The sequence below is a fragment of the Tachysurus vachellii genome, chromosome 14 (assembly GCF_030014155.1).
Source record: "Tachysurus vachellii isolate PV-2020 chromosome 14, HZAU_Pvac_v1, whole genome shotgun sequence".
NCBI lineage: Eukaryota > Metazoa > Chordata > Actinopteri > Siluriformes > Bagridae > Tachysurus > Tachysurus vachellii.
In genome coordinates this window covers 15,616,679-15,638,899 of record NC_083473.1, presented here as the reverse complement: position 1 = coordinate 15,638,899, position 22,221 = coordinate 15,616,679, and the positions used below count along the sequence as shown (strand labels likewise).

The 22,221-nt window shown below is 36.7% G+C and overlaps 3 protein-coding genes across 3 annotated transcripts; all 3 read right to left on the bottom strand.

Moving 5' to 3' along the window:
• Nucleotides 1-1,339: 1,339 nt before the first annotated feature.
• Nucleotides 1,340-6,082, bottom strand: LOC132856875 (bile acid-CoA:amino acid N-acyltransferase-like). The gene is made up of 11 exons (XM_060886736.1): nt 5,786-6,082; nt 5,587-5,686; nt 3,939-4,129; nt 3,688-3,857; nt 3,460-3,579; nt 3,203-3,285; nt 2,670-2,763; nt 2,512-2,592; nt 2,133-2,274; nt 1,679-1,821; nt 1,340-1,531 (listed from the first exon to the last, which is right to left on the bottom strand). Exons 1-10 carry the CDS (start codon nt 5,979-5,981, stop codon nt 1,709-1,711), a joined length of 1,290 nt encoding a protein of 429 aa, XP_060742719.1. The 5' UTR covers nt 5,982-6,082; the 3' UTR covers nt 1,340-1,531; nt 1,679-1,708.
• A 3,002-nt stretch (nt 6,083-9,084) lies between these two features.
• LOC132856630 (inhibitory synaptic factor 1) lies at nt 9,085-11,238 on the bottom strand. Its single transcript, XM_060886262.1, has 2 exons — nt 11,092-11,238; nt 9,085-9,687 (listed from the first exon to the last, which is right to left on the bottom strand). Exons 1-2 carry the CDS (start codon nt 11,236-11,238, stop codon nt 9,085-9,087), a joined length of 750 nt encoding a protein of 249 aa, XP_060742245.1.
• A 4,503-nt stretch (nt 11,239-15,741) lies between these two features.
• Nucleotides 15,742-21,180, bottom strand: scamp5a (secretory carrier membrane protein 5a). Its single transcript, XM_060887231.1, has 7 exons — nt 20,970-21,180; nt 19,877-19,931; nt 19,541-19,666; nt 18,356-18,512; nt 17,496-17,597; nt 17,241-17,358; nt 15,742-16,973 (listed from the first exon to the last, which is right to left on the bottom strand). Exons 2-7 carry the CDS (start codon nt 19,881-19,883, stop codon nt 16,785-16,787), a joined length of 699 nt encoding a protein of 232 aa, XP_060743214.1. The 5' UTR covers nt 19,884-19,931; nt 20,970-21,180; the 3' UTR covers nt 15,742-16,784.
• Nucleotides 21,181-22,221: the final 1,041 nt, after the last annotated feature.

Genomic DNA, 22,221 nt, shown 5'->3' with positions numbered 1-22,221 from the left:
TGATCACTTACCAGTCACCTAATCCTGTCTCTAAAGTGCTCTGCAGCAGTGAAAGAAGATGCCATGGCAAACCTGTTCACCTGCTGAGCCATTACAATGCATCCTCCTTTTATACAAATAAATATCTGTTGTCATATTTGAATGGCTGGTCTTATATTTTAATTTTGGATTAGTGCTGGCTTGCTTTCATTATGAATTGTGAATATATTTAAGATTTCTTTACTTATTGACAATGTGAAATGACTGAGTTTCACATGTTTTATTCTAAAAACTGTTGTGAGGGGATCAGTAATTTATAAAATACTGGTACCGATATCCGTGCCATGATAAGTCAGAGATCACATGTTGTCTTGACTGATACCTGCATGGTTTTTACGCACTGTGCTGCTGCCACATCATTGGCTGATTAGATGACTGCATGAATGTACATGTGTTCCTAATAAAATGGACAGTGAGTGTATGATTTGATAGAACAGGATTTTCAGAATACTTGAGTTCCTCTAAAAAAATTAGTTCTCATCCATCCAACATAAAATGAATATGTAATTTCACAGCCCAGAATAGAACCTAAATTATAATTGGATCACAAGAATATTAAATGAATTGATTCACATTCTCACTACATAATAATAACCAATAATTAGAAACATGTCTAAATTACATTAAGTATAAGCAATTGAATCATGTTTTTGATGAGACATTTTATGTAATCTGTGTAGCACACTTATGATATCCAAATATCATAAAGATTGTCCATGTACTGTATAAATCAGTGAAGGCATGTGATCCACATTACAACTCTGATTCTTTCATGTTTCTTTGTAACACGCTTTTTTAGCTGCACTGAACTATGCAAATTTTGATCAAGTCACTTAATCAGAGCAGAAACCAGGTATATCAACTTACAACTTCTATTATTAACCCATACATTTATTACTAATCCATTTTCTAAGATATTCTTTGTTTGTCTAGCTGATTAAAGAAATAAGCAAATGAGGTCAAGGCCTCTTTCTTTCTGTTTAGTTGATATTACTTATGAGAACTCACTAAGATAACTAAGGCATCCCTTACAGTACATAAGCACCAGCTACAAATTTGCAGACTGCAAAACCAAATCCGTCCTCTGCAAATCAGATCAGTCCTTTATCAAAACTTTGAAATATTTTGGATCATATTCCATTTTTAAATGAAATTTGAACCATAGATTCATGATCCGGGGGCACGGTGGCTTAGTGGTTAGCACGTCAGCCTCACACCTCCAGGGTTGGGGGTTCGATTCCTGCCTCCACCTTGTGTGTGGAGTTTGTTCTCCCCGTGCCTCGGGGGTTTCCTCCGGGTACTCCGGTTTCCTCCTCCGGTCCAAAGACATGCATGGTAGGTTGAGTTGATTGGCATCTCTGGAAAATTGTCTGTAGTGTGTGATTGCGTGAGTGAATGAGTGTGTGTGTGTGTGCCCTGCGATGGGTTGGCACTCCATCCAGGGTGTATCCTGCCTTGATGCCCGATGACACCTGAGATAGGCACAGGCTCCCTGTGACCCGAGGTAGTTCGGATAAGCGGTAGAAGATGAGTGAGAGTGAGTGATTAATGATCCAATTATTGTTTTTCAATAGCTAATTTAAGACACAACATGATATGAAATGATATGAAATCTGAAGAAGATTCTTTTTTCACCTACATTCTGGAATAAATGTGATTAAATCTGACTTTAATTGCTTGTGTTTCTGTAGAGGTGCTGCTCAAAAAAGGCCAGGGTTTTGTGCCAGGAATCTTCCTGAGCTTGACTGTGAGCCTTTGTCTGTCCACCCCACAGCACCATCACTGCAACAAAATCCATAATAACCATTAAAATTCAATCCACTGTAATCTTGTTAACAACGTTTTAACTAATACTTAGTATTTTTGTGCAGTGATCAGCTCAGTGTTTGTAAACCTACTAAAGAGCCTCTGAGAAAATAATCTGTTGTACACATTATTTTAATTAACAAGGATGATGAGGTAAAATTCACGCTGTGAAAATGTTTAACTCTTTATCAGTCAATTCTATTAGTCATACTGGTCTAAACTGGTCAATTCAAGAGCACAGCATATTTAATTTAGCGTAGTTAATTATTCTTCGGTCAATACGTAACCTGTAGTCCCTGTCCCTGCCATCATGAAGTTACTGGCTCGGCAATGTGGAGTGTAAGGAGGCTCTATAAGGTGGCCGGCTCCTGGGTAGGACAGAACGGTCAAGAAGTGACTATTACCAGCTCGCTCCATCATCTGCTTCATCTGATATGGGAAATAGGACAAGGGTAAACAGGTGAGTTGGACACTGCACCATAAATCACGTTTATGCTATAGGTGCTATAGGTGGAAGCCCACAACTCCATTATTTTACTTTAAAAGAGAAAAGTAAACTTGTCAGTTTTTAGTCAAAGACTGAATGAATGCTTAAAAAAATATTTAAATTGTGCAGTGGTGTGGAACAAAATTGATCACGAAAACTATACAAGTGCCTCTACTCACGTCATCTGCTGATTCTGATGCAGGGCAATTTTGATCATCTTCCCCAACAATCAATAAAACAGGACATTTAATACGACCCATCTGATTAAAACAAACTGTTATTCAGACTGCAAAAATTCAGAACATTAAAAAATATATACTCTTTTATGAACCCTTACGTCAAGTTTGTTCAGAGTGTCAACTGGTATTGGTTTCAGAGATTCTCGCCAAATCTGCCTCTTTTCCTCATCATAGCGCATTTTCTGGCTCATTCTTAGGAACGAGCAGGATAAAATACAAAAAATAAATATCTACAATTTAAGACAACTGCTGTGTTGTATTGGAAGTACTGTAATTTATTTATTAATTGTGTGCGTATATATATACATGTATATATACACACATTAATATATACACATTAATATATATATATATATATATATATATATATATATATATATATAGATAGATAGATAGATAGATAGATAGATAGATAGATAGATAGATAGATAGATAGATAGATAGATATAGATAGATATACTAATGAACTATACACAAGTAATGCATGACAACATGAAATGTGTGCATTTGTAAAAGGTATGCTTGTATACACTATGATTGTTTACAAATCTTTTGTCTTTTTATACATAAATCTTTGGGCTCAACTGTAGGTATAAGCATGTGTTGGGATTTCTGTCATTCTATCACTCACTTTTTTATCAGTCCTGACATATCAACTCTTGATCCACTGACAGGTAGAACATGGCTACTACTAATACAGACAATACACCTGGGCTGAAAAAGAGTAAGTAATAGCAAGTAACTCGCATTAAAACACCAATAAAAATACAAATACAAATTCTAAATAAACACATTCAAATGAGTCTCTTAATTAAGCAAATGATTTTTTAAATCAAAGGTACTGTCATAATAAAAAACATATATATTAAATATATTGTCCTGGTCTACCTTTATCACTGAAGAAAATATCGCCATGTGCATGGACAAAAAAGCCCCATATGACAAACCCAAAATGCCGATTCTTTCAGGACACACCTGTGGATGTTGCCTCAGCACATTGATGGCTGCCTAAGAAATTACAAGGGATGCCATGTTGTAACAGTTCATTTAAGTGATTTTTATTTTTTATAAATTCACAACTACACTACCCATATGTTGTAATATAAAGTCCAATACCTCAAAATATTCTATCCCCACAGTCCGTGGCTTGCCAACAGCATCTTTTTGGTCACTATACTCTAAAGATAATGCGACGTAGCCTTTAGATGCTAGTAGAGCAGAGCGATACTCCACTAGACCCCCTCCTCCACCCCAGAGGTCTAGCACAGCTGGAAAAGGACCAGGACCTAGAGAAAAGTATATGCTCTGCAGTACACGGTCACAAGTTCATCTCATCCATCTAACCTCCTATTACAGAAGGGTTATACCTGGTGGGATAAAAAGGGTCCCCTTTAATCCTTTCTCTGTAACATCAACTCTCAGGACACCAGGGGCCATGTACCACCGCTGTGCCACAACTGATGCTATCGGTGTTTTCTCTTGGAATCTGTCTGTTAATTGGCCTTTGTACACAGATATGTGTAGGTCAGTCTGTGCCTGGACATCCTTCTTCCTATACCTTTCATATGTGTAAACACACACACACACACACACACACACACACAGATTAAAACTGAAATCTGGCAGATTTGAATTTCTTTACAAATGACAGAAGTCAGAAATATCTGATCTGTGCCGATGTCCACAAGTAAGCATTATCTGAAATTGTTGCCAATAATTCATCTTTGTTTTTCAATGGAGAGTGAAATAGCAATATTAAAGTCACATTAAAGTCACTCAATATTGCAAAAATAAGTGTAAGGAAAAGTAAAATAAACTGCTGAGTACACTGAGGAGCAAAAAATATAAGCCTTAGAAACACAAAATTCACTGCGTCACTGATCAGGCCAATGACAAGATGAGTCACTTGAGTAATATACTGTATTCATGCCACACAAGTATTTTGACGCGCACATTTGATTTTATTTCAATATTTCTTATGAAATTTGTTTCATAACAAGGTGACTGTGCACATATTTAAATTCTTAATAACATTTTAAGCACAGAGTCCAAGTGCACTGAACCCAAAGCAGGAATACACCCTGAACCACCATGCACTTATTCACACTCTCATTTACCTGCAATTTTATTATATTCAGTTACCTACATGTGTTTTTCAACTTATGCATCCAAAAAATCTGTCTGTGAAGTGCAAAATTTGAGTAAAAGTTTACGAAATGCCTTGGTAATTGAAAAGCATAGAAATAATGTACGCATTTGACAAATTTACTGTTATCACAAAATCAACTATTATTCTGATAACCTTTAGACTTTGTTTTGTGAATCCAATTAAATTGTAACTACTAAGTTTTTTTACAAAGATCGCATCAACCTTGTATGAACTTGAAGATAATTGTTGTGTTCATTCTCAGTGTTATTTACACATCCATTTTATTAAAATAATTAAATAGATAGATAGATAGATAGATAGATAGATAGATAGATAGATAGATAGATAAATAAATAAATAAAATAAAATAAAATAACATCTAGATATATGTATTTCTACATATGTGTGGACTTTTAAACCAATGATTTGTTGATGAGCTTGCAATACCTTTAAAAGCAAATAATGCTACATGTGTTCAAATGAGTCCAAATGAACCTATTCACATTATGCTGAAGTTAAGAAAGATGACTTTTAAATTCCAAATAAAAATGGGGTTTGCCATTTCGTTTTCCTTTAATCACTTCTCAATAAATGAATGTTTGAGGGGAAATATGCATTTTGTTATTTTCTATTTTATAGCCCTTGCAATCTGCACTGAATTTCACATTATCGATTTGTACTTGATAAGAAGTCATTACACTTGGCAATAATCCTTCAATTTTCCCATCCTACAGTAGGCCTAAAATAGGATGCTCTGAGCCAGAAGGACCACTCAATGTCATATTAAAATTAAACTAGAAATCAGTAATGCTGTATTTAGATACACTGAAGAAAAAAAATGTTATTTTCTGTCTGGAATGTTTTACCTGAGGCCTGTCCTGCTTCCAGGAATAGGTCTCATACTCCACAGCAGACCCATGGGTTCAACTCCATCATATGATCCACCAAGACTGGTATCTTTAGACACTGAAACACAACAAATTGTGCATTAGTTCTTACCTGTTGCACCAAAAAATGCAAAAACTGGACGAGACATTAACGTTCATTAAAATTATTTACATATACCTGTGACATTTCCTGTCTCATTGCTAACATAGTGACCAAAACCTTCCCAAAAATCCCCATCCTCAGACTGGAACTGCGCGTGCAGCGTGACTCGAACCCCGGGCAGTAAACCGTGCACGCGCACGTCGAACCGTTCATCCACCATACAGCGAAGCGGACGAACCAAAAGCAGCGGTCGGAGAAATTGTTTGATCATTTTGTACCCGAGTCTGTCTTTGAAGTTCACTTGTAGCTTTCGTTGCACTTGAAACACAAGGAACTATGTTTTCTATAGCGCACTACACAGCCACTAGGAATAAATACATACTCGAGTGCAATGAGTTCAGCCTCAACTTCTACTAGTCTCCACCCTTAAATGCATGGACTATTATTGGTCCATCATTTTACCCGGAAGTCCAGAAAGTACGTTCATGACTTATTCTTCTCATATGTCAAAATTCATTACTGGACACAGAACACTACTCATGGAACACCTTAGCACAAACTTAGTTAGTACAGTGTTAGATCTGAAGCCATGCAATCCAAAGGGTAGGGGATTGCTACTGAACTTGGGTGGCAGTGTGGTGTTTGACTCTTTTTCCCAAACAATTTGCAATTTTTTTTTTTTAGCAATAAATCAGTCCAACAGGTAGCATTGTCACCTCACAGCTCTAGGGTACCTGGTAAGGTCCGTGTTCTTCTCGGTTCTCTGGTTTCATCTCTTCCCCCAAAAACACGTCAGGAGTGAACTAGCTACAGTACTCTGAAGAACTAGCCACTCTAGGTGTGAATGTATAAGTGTGTGAATTTACAGAATTAACTGGGGGGGGTGTCACGGTGGCTTAGTGGTTAGCACGTTCGCCTCAAACCTCCTGGGTTGGGGGTTCGAATCCCGCCTCCAGACCTTGTGTGTGTGGAGTTTGCATGTTCTCCTCATGCCTCGGGGGTTTCCTCTGGGTACTCCGGTCCAAAGACAGCCATAGGTTGATTGGCATCTCTGGAAAATTGTCCGTAGTGTGTGATTGCATGAGTGAATGAGAGTGTGTGTGTGTGCCCTGCGATGGGTTGGCACTCCGTCCAGGGTGTATCCTGCCTTGATGCCCAATGACGCCTGAGATATTCACAGGCTCCCCGTGACCCGAGGTAGTTCGGATAAGCGGTAGAAAATGAATGAATGAATGAACTAGAGAGAGAGAGAGAGAGGTGGTCATATAAAAAAACAGTTCATAACTATAAATCTCTTACAGAAGGATGACAGGGTCACTACATGGTCTATAAGGGATAGTGTATACATGTCAATGGTACACATATATATATGTAAATGGCAAAACTACTACAGAATGTGATTTTTACATTTGGAAGGTGTGTAAACCTGCAGGGCTAATGGGTTTTACAGACAAGCACTTTATTTGGCAAAACAGCTTAGCTTCCTGGGTGATATGATCAACTAATCATGCTGTTTACACCAATTGATTTATGTTATCAAGGTGTATTTTCTCATACGGGTGCTGAATCTGGTGTTATATCTTCTGAGTTATTTTATTTGGCACCCTGGTGAATATTACTGTTGTTTATGTTTGGTCTCTTTTCAGGTCGATTGTTTTACTTTCTAACTATTTGGAAATGATTGCAAGGTTCAATTATTTTAGGAATGTGCGGATACAATCTTCTTAATCTCCAGATTTTTGGCCTCACTAGAACAATTTAATGTTACAATCCACTGCTTTTAGTTATGCGACTTTTGATAAATATTGATAGATATATTTGATAAATACATTTAAAACTATAGAAGAGCCACCGATAAGTAAACCTTTATTCAGTTTGCTGGTGTAACTCAATCAAGCCCATGTAGACCATATGTGGAGAATTATGAGTACCAGGACAAAATGAACAGAAACAGAAACTCCACCTTTACATAAGTTTAATAGATAGGTTGGATCCTTCATATTCTTTAAGTGTGAGAAGAAACGGGGGATCCAGTAATACGGTCAGTGTTATTTACACTGTCTGTGGAAAGCTGTAGCTACAGTATGTCCATCTTCTCAGACGTCCCAGTTTTTGGCAGTTAATCCAGCTTGGTCCCTTTCCCATACATTCATTTTCAAACATTCTGATACTCAAGTACTGTATTGATGGCAAGGTAACTCGTTAGCGGTTTGGAGTGAGTAATAAGCTATGTTCTCATAGAAAGTCCTGTCCTCACCATGGGGATATTATGTCAGGCAAAGCTGTGTATATGCTATCTTGCTGTTATCCACAATAACAGATGGTTGCTTGGTTGGATGTACTTTTCAATGAGTGCCACTTGCTACAGTGCACACACTACAGTCTATGGAGCAGGACTTATACAGCCTGGGGAAACCTGGACAGAGTAGGCATGAAATAGTTACAGTCCACACATTTCTCCCCCTGAAAACTGGGCCATCCAATTCAATCAAAAGAAAAACATGAAACAATACTGACACCCTTGCTAAAGGTAGCAGACAGCGAATATCTCATTCTGAAGCAATAGCCCAGAATTCTTACTCTTGGGAAGTCTCTGTGTCGATTTCGTTAGGGTTTGACTGTCGAGATGGCTCCATATGAAGATTTTTTAGGAAGCTAAAAACCCCTACCTGTCCAAAATATCACTAAGGGATTTTATGTAAAGTTTTGATGAGTTTTTATTTAATTATAATTATTTATTGACTGTCACTTCTGTCAGAACAAAATGTCATAAAAAAAATAAAAATACTGTAATAAACAATACACAAAATGATTTGTATATGAGTGCAGTGCATTTAGACCAGCTGATCTGAGATGCCACTTAGATTGTGGTGTCTCTAGTGGAGAGGCAAAGCAGAAACTGGAATAAATGTAAAAGGAATTATTTAGTAAGACAGTTTTAGGAACGTAAATATCCTATTTTTATGTCCCTGCCACTAGGTAACAGAGGCATTGTATATTCAGGTTCTGCATGTCAGGTTTTTTTTTGTTGTTGTTTGGTTTTGGTAGACAATTACAATACATAGTATACTCTCCCTTATACTGTACTTAAAATATATTTCCTAGTTTCTACAAAAAACTGTTGGGAGATTTATATAATCTAAAAACCACTTTGGTGCATTAGGGTGTAAAAAAGTACAGGAATAAACAAAAAAAAACATTTAGTCAAAAGAAAGGGGAAAAAATCATATGGATACATTCACATATATATATTTCTGATAAGGTTAAGTACACAGTTAGATTCATAATTTACCAAAGTTTGCTATATAGAGTAAAATCCCCTGCCTAAGCATGCATGCATTGCACAGTTCATTTCATACAAGCAGTAAAAGATTTTAGATGCGTTCAGATGCAGCTCGTTGCCTGGCAGGACTGTGGGGCAATGCAGTTTGTGTACTCTTATCACAAACTGTTTGAGTGCTGCAGCTCTGCAGGGATTTTTTCTTTGAAACTGGACTCAACTGATATTTGCGGCCTGATCTGGGTGTCAAGGCAGAACCTAACCTCGAAGGCCTCAGAGGAGAGGATGAAAACACAGAGTCACTGGAAGAGAATCTAGAGGATCTTCTGCCACCACTTTCTTCATCAAATTCATCATCATCACAACATAAAGCATGATGCTCTACACTGTCATATGAATGTACTTCATCCCTTCTCCTAAAGAGCCAAGAAGCATTTGGCCATGTGGGTCCATTTAGGGCAGGTAAGTCTCCACAGCTCCGTCGGTACAGGACTGGTACTTGTAATTTTGCAGAGTCACAGTTGTGTAATAAGTGGGGTAGGCCATTGCTTTCAGAATAAGGCTCAACTTTCAAAAAGTTGCCCAGTGCTCTCTCATTGCTGTTTTCACTGCAAGTCAGAATAAATTTGTCATCCTCTGTGTCCTCTTCAGCATCCACATCAATGTATGCTGTCAGGTTGTCAATTTGTCCCACTACCTGTAGAAACATAGGAAACTTTCAATGTTTGCGTTGATGCTTGTATATCTTATGGATATTTTTAACATGTGCTCATTTATATACTTTCAATTAATTATTAACTATATGAGTATACGTTTTTACATTAATACAGAATTAGAATAAAAACAAAGTTATCACTTTTTCTTATTAAAAGCCTGTGATCCTGGAAACTGGTTAAGCAAGTGAGCGAGGTTTGATTTGAGCGATTTGAGGCCCAAAAAAGTCCAATCTAAGCAGAAATATCACAAATAACAACAACTCAAGGGTGTAAATTGCCACCTGCTTTTCATTTGTGGCTCAAGCTTGCACACACACACACAGACACACACACAAAAAACAGGGGCATCAGTGCAAGTGATATGACACCGAGAAGTGAGGCAAAGTTTGAGAGCTGAAATTTGTGGAATGACTGCACATATATTCACCAACTTAGAAATTGGTATAAATACAAATTAATGAGTAAATTTGGGTGGGTTTTGTTTTAGTCCTAAAAAAAATTGTAAATTTGAAAGTATGAAGTAATGCTATAAATTGCATGTATTCTAAATAATAAAGACAACTGTTCACTCAGTGCTCTCGGTGCATATCAGGATTATGCTTGAATAAAAGATAAAGGCATTCGACTGAAGAAGAAGCTCAGGAGAAAAGAAATACGAATAAAAACTCTTCAAACGTCGATGCAACAGTTTGGTTCATACATGCCTCTAATGTTGTTTATGAACCACTTATGCTACAGAGGTGAGACAAAAGAAGAAACATGAAAAAATAATAAGCAATCATTAATCAACAATAATATGATTGAGCAAACATTATAAATCATTCTTATATAAACAGTGGTTTTATTTATGGCTGATCTTATCTCTCACAACAGGCAAACTGAGATGATAGAAAAACCAACATCAAGAAATACTATATAATTGTAAATAGTTATATATGTATAAATAAAGCCAGCCATGTACAGGAAAAAGTAATGTAATACTGAAATGAGCAACAGAGCTATACTGACTGGTTAATTTTATCCAGTCCTGATGGAAACGCTCTCTTTCAGTGTAACAGTGTCCTAATATATAGAGCTGCATCACAAGACCACATCCCAGATTAAACACCTATAGGAGATTTTTGACTGACTTATTTTGGAAGAATGGAACACATTTTGGAACGTTATTTTGGAAGAATGTTGTTTATCCAATGAGTACATTTCCAAAGACATGCAGGATCTGTTCTGATGGCTCTTAATAAGGCACTTTAAGGTAATATCGTCTATATGCACAGGTACAGTAATGCAACTCTTGCAAATGCCATATGTAGTTTTGTGGATTTAGTTTTTGTGTGTGTGTGTGTGTGTGTGTGTGTGTGTGTGTGTGTGTGTGTGTGTGTGTTTACCTCTCTAAGCTCTCTAGCCACATCCTTCAGCTCATTAAGGATGTCCTCCAGCTGTTCCATTACCATCCTTATGTGCCTACAGATGCACTTCCTCCGATCCACACTCTCTGTTATTCCCAGAGATCCTAATAGCTCTCTGTGGAACATCCTTCACGTGGATACACCAGTAGCCAAAAAGGCAAAGGATCCTGGGCTTCATATCTGGAGCCCCCTAAAGGCATGACGGTTTTTTCATTAAAAGCTATGCTGTCACCTTGTCTGCGAGACACCTCACAATGCTGTGTGTGGCTGTAAAGAGAGTTGGATATTTTTGAATGATCTAAGAATATACATCAGGTTAAAAAGACTGGAAGATGAAGGGACTGGGTAATATGACAACAATAAAAAATACAATATACGATATGTATTTAATGATATTGTTTCAGAATTTACCAGTTAAATTAATTAAAAATTTAGAAGATCTTTGTTCTGGTAGACCTTTTAGTTAAATAAAGATTTAGGATAAGGATAAGGATAAACATTTTGCTACTCTAGAAAACCTTATGCAAATGTGCTTACTGATTCATCATGTCCTATATGATTTGTACTCACAGACTTGTACAAGCAAATATATTTTCCATATTGGTAGGTGATTATTCCCTTCGAGTAGTTATCCAGTCATGCTTCTTTATGGAGAGATGAAATTATATCCATGAGAAAAAGCCTTTTGACAACCTGAGCCTTTGACAATGTCCAACTTGACCCCCAGGAGGAAACAAAGTAGGAGTCTCTGCAGAACACCTCAGCTTCACTGAGAGAGTGAGACAGAAAACAGAAGAGCTGGCCCATTCATTTCCAAACATGCTGCACTTTCATTAAACATCACTTCAGTAGCCATCCCTGATGGTTTTTCATAGCCGCAGTGGTCTGGGTTTGGTATTTGATATCTTTGAAGATATAGAAATCAAAGCATGGGTGCTTGGAAGTGTCCATTAGAGACTGCTATGAGGTTGTGTGCTGCTCTGCTGCATCTACGCTGTGTACTGCACCTCTCATCTCCATCAGTTTGAGCTCAAACAGTTTGAAGCAGGCTTTAGTTCACTGCTTCTAGCCCCCCTACCTTTTCCCCCTCTCTCCGTCTCTCACTAACTCACTCACTCACTTACTCATGCCTGCTCTCTCATCTTTTTCCTCACGCAGCTTTAAAAATGTATTTCCTATGTTTTCCTCAGATGCTGTTCCTCTCATAGACGTGTTATCTTTTTTCATAGTCGCTGCCATACACAAACTATGTTTTTCACTTCTATAATCGAAGCGTATCACTTCCTTCACACTTCAGACACACACACATCCTTCCTCTTCAATCTTTCACAGAGCTTTCCACCTCAATCATGGAAGAAAATTAATTTAATTCAGTGTTGCAGTGCCAGAGTTGAATGCGCTGTTGCGGCAGTGGAAGCCTGGCAAATGATTCCATTAAATACATTAATGAAAAGCATGGAAACAGGAAACCACTCCTGCTCCAGTTCCTGGTGCTGCTGTAATTATATACGATGTTGTTCTTCCTCAAAAGATCATAAAGCACACTATGAAAAGTAAATTGACTGACAGAAGGTCCTAGCAAATCTGGAAAATACAATCTCCTGCACTGAGCTATTTTAGTACATTCCCCAGGCATGAATTTCACAATGGACTCCATAATTTGTGAGATTAATCGACCCATTTATTAACAGCAGGGTACATAGAAATAAATAGATATCAATATCTGAAACCAAAGGACTAGAGTTGGTTGTTGTTCATGTTTATAAATTACATTTCCACTCATGACTGTTGCCAGGATGTCAAATGAATTGTGCCAAAGTTGTACAAAAACTTTTGGAAAGTCACAGTATATTTTAGAATTTTAGAGCTGCGTTTTACTTGCTCTGTTAAACCTGATTCAGTTTTCAGAAAGGCTCCATTCTTCTGAATTCTGAATTCAATCATGTTTCTATCCGTGTATCCATGTATCATGTAGTTACCTGATATTCTGGAGTGTGTTTACAGTGCACAGTTTCTTTTCTTTTCTTTTTTTCTTCTTATGTCCTATATGTATGTGTGTGTGTATATATGTAAGTTTATACAGTTCCGGAACCTCATCCATAAGCTGCACGCTGTCACCTTTTATTTTCCCTGAACTTACTCTTTGTATGGAAAAAATGAAAGATTCAAAGATTTTAGGTGATAATGTCTCCTGTTTTAATTAAATCTTCCATGTGAAGGAAATAGTGTTCAGCCACCTTTCTCACTACTTAGAGGTAACAAAGGAAGCCACGTCACAAAAAACCTTCAGTTTTTCTAATATGGTAAAATCAATTTTAGATAATGAAGTAATTTTAGGAGAAAATAATACATAATTTATCACATGTGGCCCTTCAGACATCAAGCACAGCTACAACCTTCTCTGATTCTGGGAATGCATTAATGTAAAGGTATTTTCTATACCAAGAGTCTTTCTGCCCTCTGCTGGAGAAACCTGTGATCATAAATCTATGAAATGAAAATTCTGTCTAACAAAATACAACATCTCTTTACTATTTAAAAAATGCAAACTTATTTAAAAAAAAAAAAAAAAAAAAAAAAAAGAATAATTTAGTCTCTTTAATTACCATACAATAGATCTAAGATTGCTTTTTATCAGTTAACACATTTTAACCCATCATTTATATCAGAAAGGAATGTTTATTATACCAACATAAAGCAAGGAAATAAAAAAGAAAAAGAGAAAAATAAAACCCTTAATGTGGACTTTATGTAGCTCTTTCCCTGAAGTCAACAATACATTCCATGTTGAGATGGACAGCAGTAACATCAACATCAACAACACACAAATAACATCTATCTACACATGGCACAAGGTTTGATTAGAGAGGCAGGTTTACCAAGCACCAAATAACACACCATACACTGACAACTACCTTTTTAGTTCTATCAATTGCCACTCATTCACTTTACACTATAAACAAGACTTTATCTACTTTTAACAGTGTTACTATATATGCATTGAGACTTTAGTAGGTGTTGGCAATAGACACTGGGCTTTGCTACTGCTGGTGCATCTGACATAAAACTTGATGTCAATACAATTTCATCACTTTACTCTTTACACTTTTATCAGATATTTTTACCTCAGTAAACTCTGCACTGGAAATACCAAATGGGAATTCAAGTCTGAAGTCAGCATTTCTACGGCAGTAGAAAGCTGTGGACAACAGCAGGGAATTAAATCGCTCTAGGAAGTTGCTTACATTTTATGCTGATCCAGTTTCATGGACATTCAAGAAAACTGGCAACTTCTACAACACTATGCATAAAGTCTTGATGGTCCTTGTCCTTGTAACTAGAGCCAAAGACAATACCTGTGAAACAGCTATGATACACTGAACATTAATGCCTCACACACCTGCTGGAAGATAATAGCAATTAAAAATCAAAGACTTTACAGGGGTCAAATTAGAGAACTGCAAAAATACACACAAATATACACATGATACATAAGCACATGGACCATTTCACAGTTCTTGGGATGAGGTGCTACTTTACAAGCCTTGTTTAAGATATTTTGATTACATACTTCATAAACTGTACATGTATAGAGTAATCTTGATCTATTTATGTATTCATTTTCTTATACCAGTTTAATTAAGCAGACTTAAGAGTATATAAAGACTGTTTAGTTCTGTAGCTTAAAATCTAACCACATCCCACTAACTTATTCAGACTACAGATAAGTTCAAGTGTCACTATAAACATGAATTCATAACAATAGTCTGTCCTGTATTGATTACACAAATTACATGTAGTGAATTATAACAGCCTTATCACTCGACAAGGATTCAATGATTTACATATATTCAAAACCATGAATATGAGAATTTGTCACAACAAATACTAGTCACTGTATCATAGCAAATATTTACACAAAAATAAGTATCACGGTAAAATCCATGTTCCCTTTAGGAAGTAAGAAAATGCTGAGTTTTAATGGATTTACAATAATTCCTGTGTAATTCAAACAGGGACTAGTGTGCTTTACTTCACCAAAATGGACCATACAGTTCACAAATTTGGAATTAATTATAATATAATGAAGCTGAAGTAGAATAATATTTCACTGCATCAGTGGCAAAGATAATGATAAAATAGATTATGCAGGAAGTGATTTAGAACAAATCAGTATTTCATGGCTCACTGATTCATTATGTAGACTACAAAGTCCTGTTTATTTAAAGGTGTTAGGACACACTTCAGTTGTTCTAAGATATAATCTTATGACCATTCTAAAGCCAACACGTTTTTGTAAATGCAGACCTTGACTGATATTTATCAAAAGTTTTCCAAGGTTGAAATTTCACCAGTAAAAAGAACTACTTGAATTCTATTTGCGGTACTGTACAAAGAAATAACAATATGACCAAACTGTAAAAAATTGGTAAAATAAATCAGAAAATATTAGCCACATTTCTGCACTCTGGATAATCACAAAACCAATCAATCGAAAGTAAATTTATAAATGTATGGCTATTTGTGTCCTAGCAGACAAACTGGAATGAGGTAATTTAAAAAAAAGACAGTGTAAGGCAAATTATGAGGCTGGATTAAAACTGGCTCAGCAACTGAAATGCAAAAGAAACTGTGACACTTTCTGTATTTATTACTTTCACATAAATAACTTAACTGACTTACAATTATTACTCCTAGGGTTAGCCTTTAGCTTATTTAATGTTAAATATCCATATAGAAATACAAAGATACAGATGGCTCATCAAGTTCTCTAATATTACTTAGACACAATGGAATGTTTGCTCAATTGAGTCATTGGGGAATTGAATATAATCATTACAAATGACTTGATACCACAAAGATCTGTTACTAGTAGAGACTAGAGTAGCATGTCTCAACTCATGTCCTGGAGGCCCACTGGCCCAAGCTTTTGCTGCTCTCAAACATTCTTGATTCATCCTGCAGGAGCATAATTAGCTTCAAAGGTGAACCAAGTGTGTTAGAAGAAAGAAACAAAGTACAGGGCAGTGGGCCTCTTGGGTAAGAGTTAAGAAAACTTAGTCTTTAGAACAAAAGCAATACTTCACACTACCATACACAACAAGTGGGAAGATTTTTTATGTCTTATCGTACTGTTTTTTAAAATTAAATTGATCAGTTATTTGCTTTAGTTATTCTTGCTAACTCCCTCTTTCTCTCTCCAGTACCCTTGTAAGGCCAGGTTTATACTTGCTTTTAACTATGCATGTGCGTATAGAAGATGGCATCATCCCATATACTGTGTTTATTTGATGTGCTGATTGTGCATGTTTTAGGTGATCATTAATGCAGGTAAGTATTCAGTGCCCAACTTAAAAAGTATAGGCTATTATAGTGCAATTTGATACAATGTCTGTCAGACTGAACAAACTATAAGACTTAGGTACTATTCTAGTTTTTGTGCATTAACACTAATCAATTTCCCTACTACAGGAAAGAGAAAAGTCTGTTTTGCATACAACATGGAAACCTGATGGACAAGGATGTATGTTTTGGCACTGATATGCCCTCTAGTGTGACGTGGATGTTGTTGGTTCACTCAAAATGTGGTGTAAGTCCTCACACACAAGCATAGTCAAGTGTCAAGTATAAAACAAGCCTAACACACCTAAAGGTTTCCTACTAAATACACATTACATGGGATCGTCATAGTTGTAAGTTGGAGGGGCTGAGTACTGTTGGCCCTGCATTGTCCCCTGGGCTGCACCCATAGCTGCCTGCTGGGCTGCTTGTTGTACATGGGGGTTTTTCCAAGCACCTGATGTCCATTCCTCCTGGGCCTTGCTCATGCTCCCTCCACTGCCACGGTAGAGGTTATGGACCTGCACACAAAAAGGTATGTCTTTTCTAAGTTATGTTGCTTTCTATATACCGAAATGGTAAAGTGTTGAAATTGGTATTAGTGTACCACCTTATTATAAACATCCTTAGAGGATTTGTTTTTATACAAAACAGTTACTAATGATATAGTATACACTTGAGCAGTTGATGACTATGGGCCTTAATCAAGGTCCTTTTATCAATGAGCATGGGTATTGCAAATAAAGAAATGATGAACTGTTTCCCATATCAAAAAGTGAGTGGGGTACCTTGGTAAGGGCGATGAAAGACAGTACAGCAACAGCTGTGAACATAATAGTTGGAATCAGCATCACCACAGCAGAGCCGATATTAGTGCTAAAGAATGTGATGGTGGCCAGCCACCCGCTGTAATGGAGCAAGACATGAACACATTAGAATAATGATGACCTCACTGTAGCTACCAGCTCTAACAATAAATATTTAAATAATCTCAGGTACCACAATTAGAACCTTTTTGCAAACTTCACTTCCAAAGCTCTTACCAGACTCCCCAGCCTGGGATGCCCACTGTCTGGATGATACTGATCACAACCTGAGCCATGAATACGAAGAAAAATGCCATGAAGTTGAAAGAGCTGTCAGTCCTGAAAAAAGAGAAAGGCTAAGAGTTATAACCCATCCACTCATCCATTTTCTGTACCATCCTCCATTATCCTACACAGGATCGTAGGGGAATCTGGAGCCTGTCTCAGGAGACGCAGGGCACAAGCACAGGGAGAACATGTTACAGGGCATGATGTGTGTATTAAGCCACTGTGCCCCCTTCCCAAGCATTATACATACATTAATTATAACTGGCATACTTTCAAATTATAAGGAGTTTATATGGTACATTGTTGTCTTAATATGCTAAGGGAGATTAAACAGAGTGTCACAGATTTTTTTTTATGTCTATCTATCTGTTTTCTCTGAGACTCTGTTTACAACTACTTTATTTGTATTGTGTCTGGATTGTATCCTGATAGGATTTTAACCATGTTTTAACTTTTAGGTAAACACATTGGCCAGACTTACATCTGATAACTGTGTTAAAATTTAATTGTTAATCATCTCATTACATTCAACCACCAAATTGAAATCCAGTGAAAGTAAAAGTATACTTATGCATCTACTGGAGTGCTGTGAGTGATAAATTGTAAAGCTGTGCAAAATGTGCCTGGGGTCCATTTACACTTTCATTTTATGTTGATAATCTCCACTGGGATATAATGATATCATGATACTAAAGATGCATGAACCGACCCATTGGAGTGTAAATGGGGTAAGAAACAGTATGTTATTAATGTGCAAAATGCAACAGTTATATTAGTAGGATATGCATACATGTTTTTTTTTAACTCACTTAAAAGCTTTGTAGATGGGCCGAAACCAGCACACATAAGAGCAAGGGGTGAAGAGGAGAAGCCACAATATAGCCATTCCAAAGTTAGTGGCCCCGCCCCCACCACACATCCATGCCAGACAGCCAATCAGATTCACCGCCAAGGTAGCACTGTGCACTAAGAGAGAGAATAAACTAATGTAAATGTCATGTAGTAGTTTACAAACACGGCAAAAAGTAATTATTTTAATGATTACATAAAGAAATTAACTCAAGAGCCAACTACTATTTCCTGTTCCTGTACTCTTATAAATTCTCAATTATCTTTGGTCAGAATCTGTTGAATGAATTTTCTGTTGATGATATTGTTTTTTACAATTTGCAGCTTCAACACTATTGCAGGTTTTATATTAATGCACTCATTCTAATACACTGTTGTGTCTAAATTAATAACTTTAAAACAGCGACTTCTATGTCTGAACACCACATAAAGGGAAAATAAAAGAAAACGTGTGTTTAAAAATTGTTGATATAAGTGACGTTTTCTGTAAGGAGTCATTTATTTAACATTTATTTTTTGTAAAGAGACTCCACTATCAGGGCTTTGTAACAGTTACAGATGACGTGTTGTCTTTATGTTTTCTTGCCGGAAATGTCTACAGGAAGTCTTCTGGTTTTGCACTTTCACATTTACTGACCAAGCTGCATTAAATGTTGTTTTAAAGTGATAGGAAAAAGAGACTGTGGTGAGGAAATTATGGTTTCTGGATGTTATAAGTGTGACTATTATGTATAATGTATGATAATTAACTATTAACAGATGTTATGTTTTATTCCTTATCATACTCTGAATAATTTATCTTATTACATAAATTCTACTGCTTATTATTCAGCAGCATTTAAAGACTACATAAGCTAATTAATATCCCATAGATTAATGACAATAACCATTTCTACAGTGCAACAAGGTCTTACTGTACATATGTACATGGTTCAATACAGTACAGTTTGACAATTACAACCCAATCTGAAATACACAGCAAGAGAATTTAATTTAATATCCAGTGCTTTCAACCAATCTGCAAAACAGTGCTGTAGTGTTTTGAGTGAAAACACAGCTGCCATTGTTGGGCCAAACAGTACACAGCTCACTCAGAAACTGTAACTGTGATAAAACCATAAATGTCAAAAGATTTATAAACTTACAGATCCATAGATGGTACAAGCGCTTGCACATAGTGCGGCATTGATCGGGGATCTCGTTGAAGTCTTGGTAAAAGCATGGCTTCAGAGGAATGAAACGGGGGAGAGGTGGAAAATTGTTTTCTGGGGCTGTAAAGTGTATATTGCAAGTCAGTCTTTGAATCAATAAATCAGTAATTCTTAAACAAAAAAAAATTCTATTTTAAAAATGATCCAAAAAAATTCTGAAAATTATTATTGTAAAAATTATATTATTACAGAAATATGTATGGAAAGACATAACAGTTATGTTTATAATACATTCCTAAATGTATCTTATCTACATAAATAAACTCTTACCTGCCATGAAGATGCTTTTTTAGATTGCTGATGTCAGATGTCAATATTCTGTAACCTAAATGAGACACTGTCCATGAGCACACATTTTACTAACAATTACTGCATGGTCATAAGATCATTTCCAATTAATTCTCTGAAGAGCATCCAGCTTTGGCGACGGCTACGCACTAACTGTTTATTACTGTACTGGGTAGTAAATTTAACGTGTATGGGTGGACTACTATTTTGACACTCTTTAGTGTCCCTACTCTGGGTTTTCGAACGTAGCCTCCATCTATTTCCTCAGGAGGCGCTCGCACACCGCCTGCATTACCACGCCCCCTAGTGGTCTGAATAAAACATATCCAAAAGGCCTCCTGCAAGATTTAAAACCGTGTAGCAGATTAAAGCTTTATCAATACAACCACCCTATGTTATTAATCCAGTGTTTAAATGTAGCTACATTTTCAGGATTCTACGTCTCTTCAGACATAAAAAGCTTCATGTTCTTCTATAGATGATGATGTACTCTATAGAGCCTATCTATAGGCGTCCTGGGGACAGGGCTGGCATCTGACGACCAGGAAAAGGGAAATCCTGGGAAGCGAAAAAACGACTTCCGACCGTCCATATATGAAAAATATACATTTCCAAACATGATTCACCAGAAATTTGGTTACTTTTCTAGCAGCATCAGTATGTTATCCCAGTGAAGGGCAAAACTCCGCGGTTCAGGAGCGAATGAAAGCCTGATGATCATACTGGCAAACAGAATCCTGTAGGCCATCATACATCTTACTTACTTTCTTACATCTTAATCCTGTAGGCCATCTTACTTAGAACATCAGGTAGCCATAAGGCAGAGTAGCCTGGTACAACCAGTCTAAAATGATGAGTCTGAGCGTTTCTCTGATTCAGAGAGATTGGTGTGGAGGTCGGGGAGACCGCCCTTCAGGAGAGGATACCAAACTCCACCAGATACAGTATATTCATACATCACTGGATGCACTTGGTTTCCGATTTTTACCCTAAATATATACATATCTCTTACATCACATATTTATTTTATTCTGTAAAGGTTGGGTAAACCATCGGATGGGAAACATCACCTTACCTCTTTCCTTAGGCTAACCACGAACGCTGATTCGTCGACTCCGATAGACTTTCCATTCAAGGTGACTTTTCATTAAACAGCTGAGACTCTTTTCGTCAAATGCCTGGTTTCATTTCCTCTTATTATGGATTTGGGAGTAAAAAAACAATCACGTCACGAGCCTCCTACACGCCGTGTGTCGCCTAGCCTCCGTTCCGCCTGGCCTCAGATATAGGGACGGTGATGATGCTGATGATGCTGATGATGATGTTGATGATGCTTCAGAGATTCGACCAACGAGCAGAGCCGCTCTGTGATCGCGATACTTTATTCCTGTAGCTTCTCTCCCGTCTATCAGCTCCTCTGTTCAGTATGCCCACCAGTCGCTCTCCTTGGTGCTGAAGATTTTATATATCATATTCATATATCATATTTTAATCTACAGATTAAGTAAATACGTTTACTCTAAAGTTTTCGTTTATGCATATTCAATACAATTAAATAATTCAATACAATTGTATTCGTTTGGTGCTTTTAAAGAACACATTGTAGAAAAGCAACTTTACATAAATATATAAATATAAATAAACTAAAGTATAAATCTATAAATCTATTCCTAATAAGCAAACCAGATGCAAGGGTGACACAGTATAGAAAGTTTCTGAAGAGAAAGAGTCAAAAGTGCAATCGTGTAACCTGATGGCTGATGAGTTGATGAGTAACATAAATATAAGCATTAGGGTTCATTATAGTTTGAACATGAAGTGAGATTTCTTAGAAGTTATCAGCTGTTCACAGATGGAGACACAGACAGAGTGCAAAATTATTTGTAACAAATGCAGTCCTAAGGCTATTGCAGCAAAACTGTTAGTAGCAACTGCAGGCCTAATCCATCCACAATGATCTCATTGATCTTTAGACTGTCCATGTGGAGCCATCCTCAGTAGCAGCAAAAGGTTTTCAGGTGATGAGAACTCCAACCAGAAATCAGGTTGGATAATAGATATTGTATAATATATACTAGCTCATTCACAGAGACTTATGTAATTTATCCTAATAATGAATGGCTTAAAAAGTAGTATGTAACACAGAAAAACGTATAATTGTTTAAGCCATGAAACTTTCTGCAGTGTAATATTGTGCTTACATTTTTAGAAATCACTCAAGGGTTTCAAGACTTTGTAACAGTAAGTTTTGTGACAGGATTTTGCACTTTATTGTTTTACAGTAATATGACTAGATGCATATGACAAGACACATATTACTAAGTTCA

Coding starts and splice junctions, on each gene's coding strand:
- LOC132856630 (XM_060886262.1), bottom strand. CDS start 11,238: ATGTTCCACAGAGAGCTATTAGGATCTCTGGGAATAACAGAGAGTGTG. Junction 9,688..11,091: donor TGGCTAGAGAGCTTAGAGAG/GTAAACACACAC, acceptor ATGTTTCTACAG/GTAGTGGGACAAATTGACAA.
- scamp5a (XM_060887231.1), bottom strand. Junction 18,513..19,540: donor CTTGTACCATCTATGGATCT/GTAAGTTTATAA, acceptor TCTCTCTCTTAG/TGCACAGTGCTACCTTGGCG. Junction 16,974..17,240: donor CTTTCATCGCCCTTACCAAG/GTACCCCACTCA, acceptor TTTTGTGTGCAG/GTCCATAACCTCTACCGTGG.
- LOC132856875 (XM_060886736.1), bottom strand. CDS start 5,981: ATGATCAAACAATTTCTCCGACCGCTGCTTTTGGTTCGTCCGCTTCGC. Junction 4,130..5,586: donor GGAAGCAGGACAGGCCTCAG/GTAAAACATTCC, acceptor CACATATGAAAG/GTATAGGAAGAAGGATGTCC. Junction 3,580..3,687: donor TGGGGATAGAATATTTTGAG/GTATTGGACTTT, acceptor GTAATTTCTTAG/GCAGCCATCAATGTGCTGAG.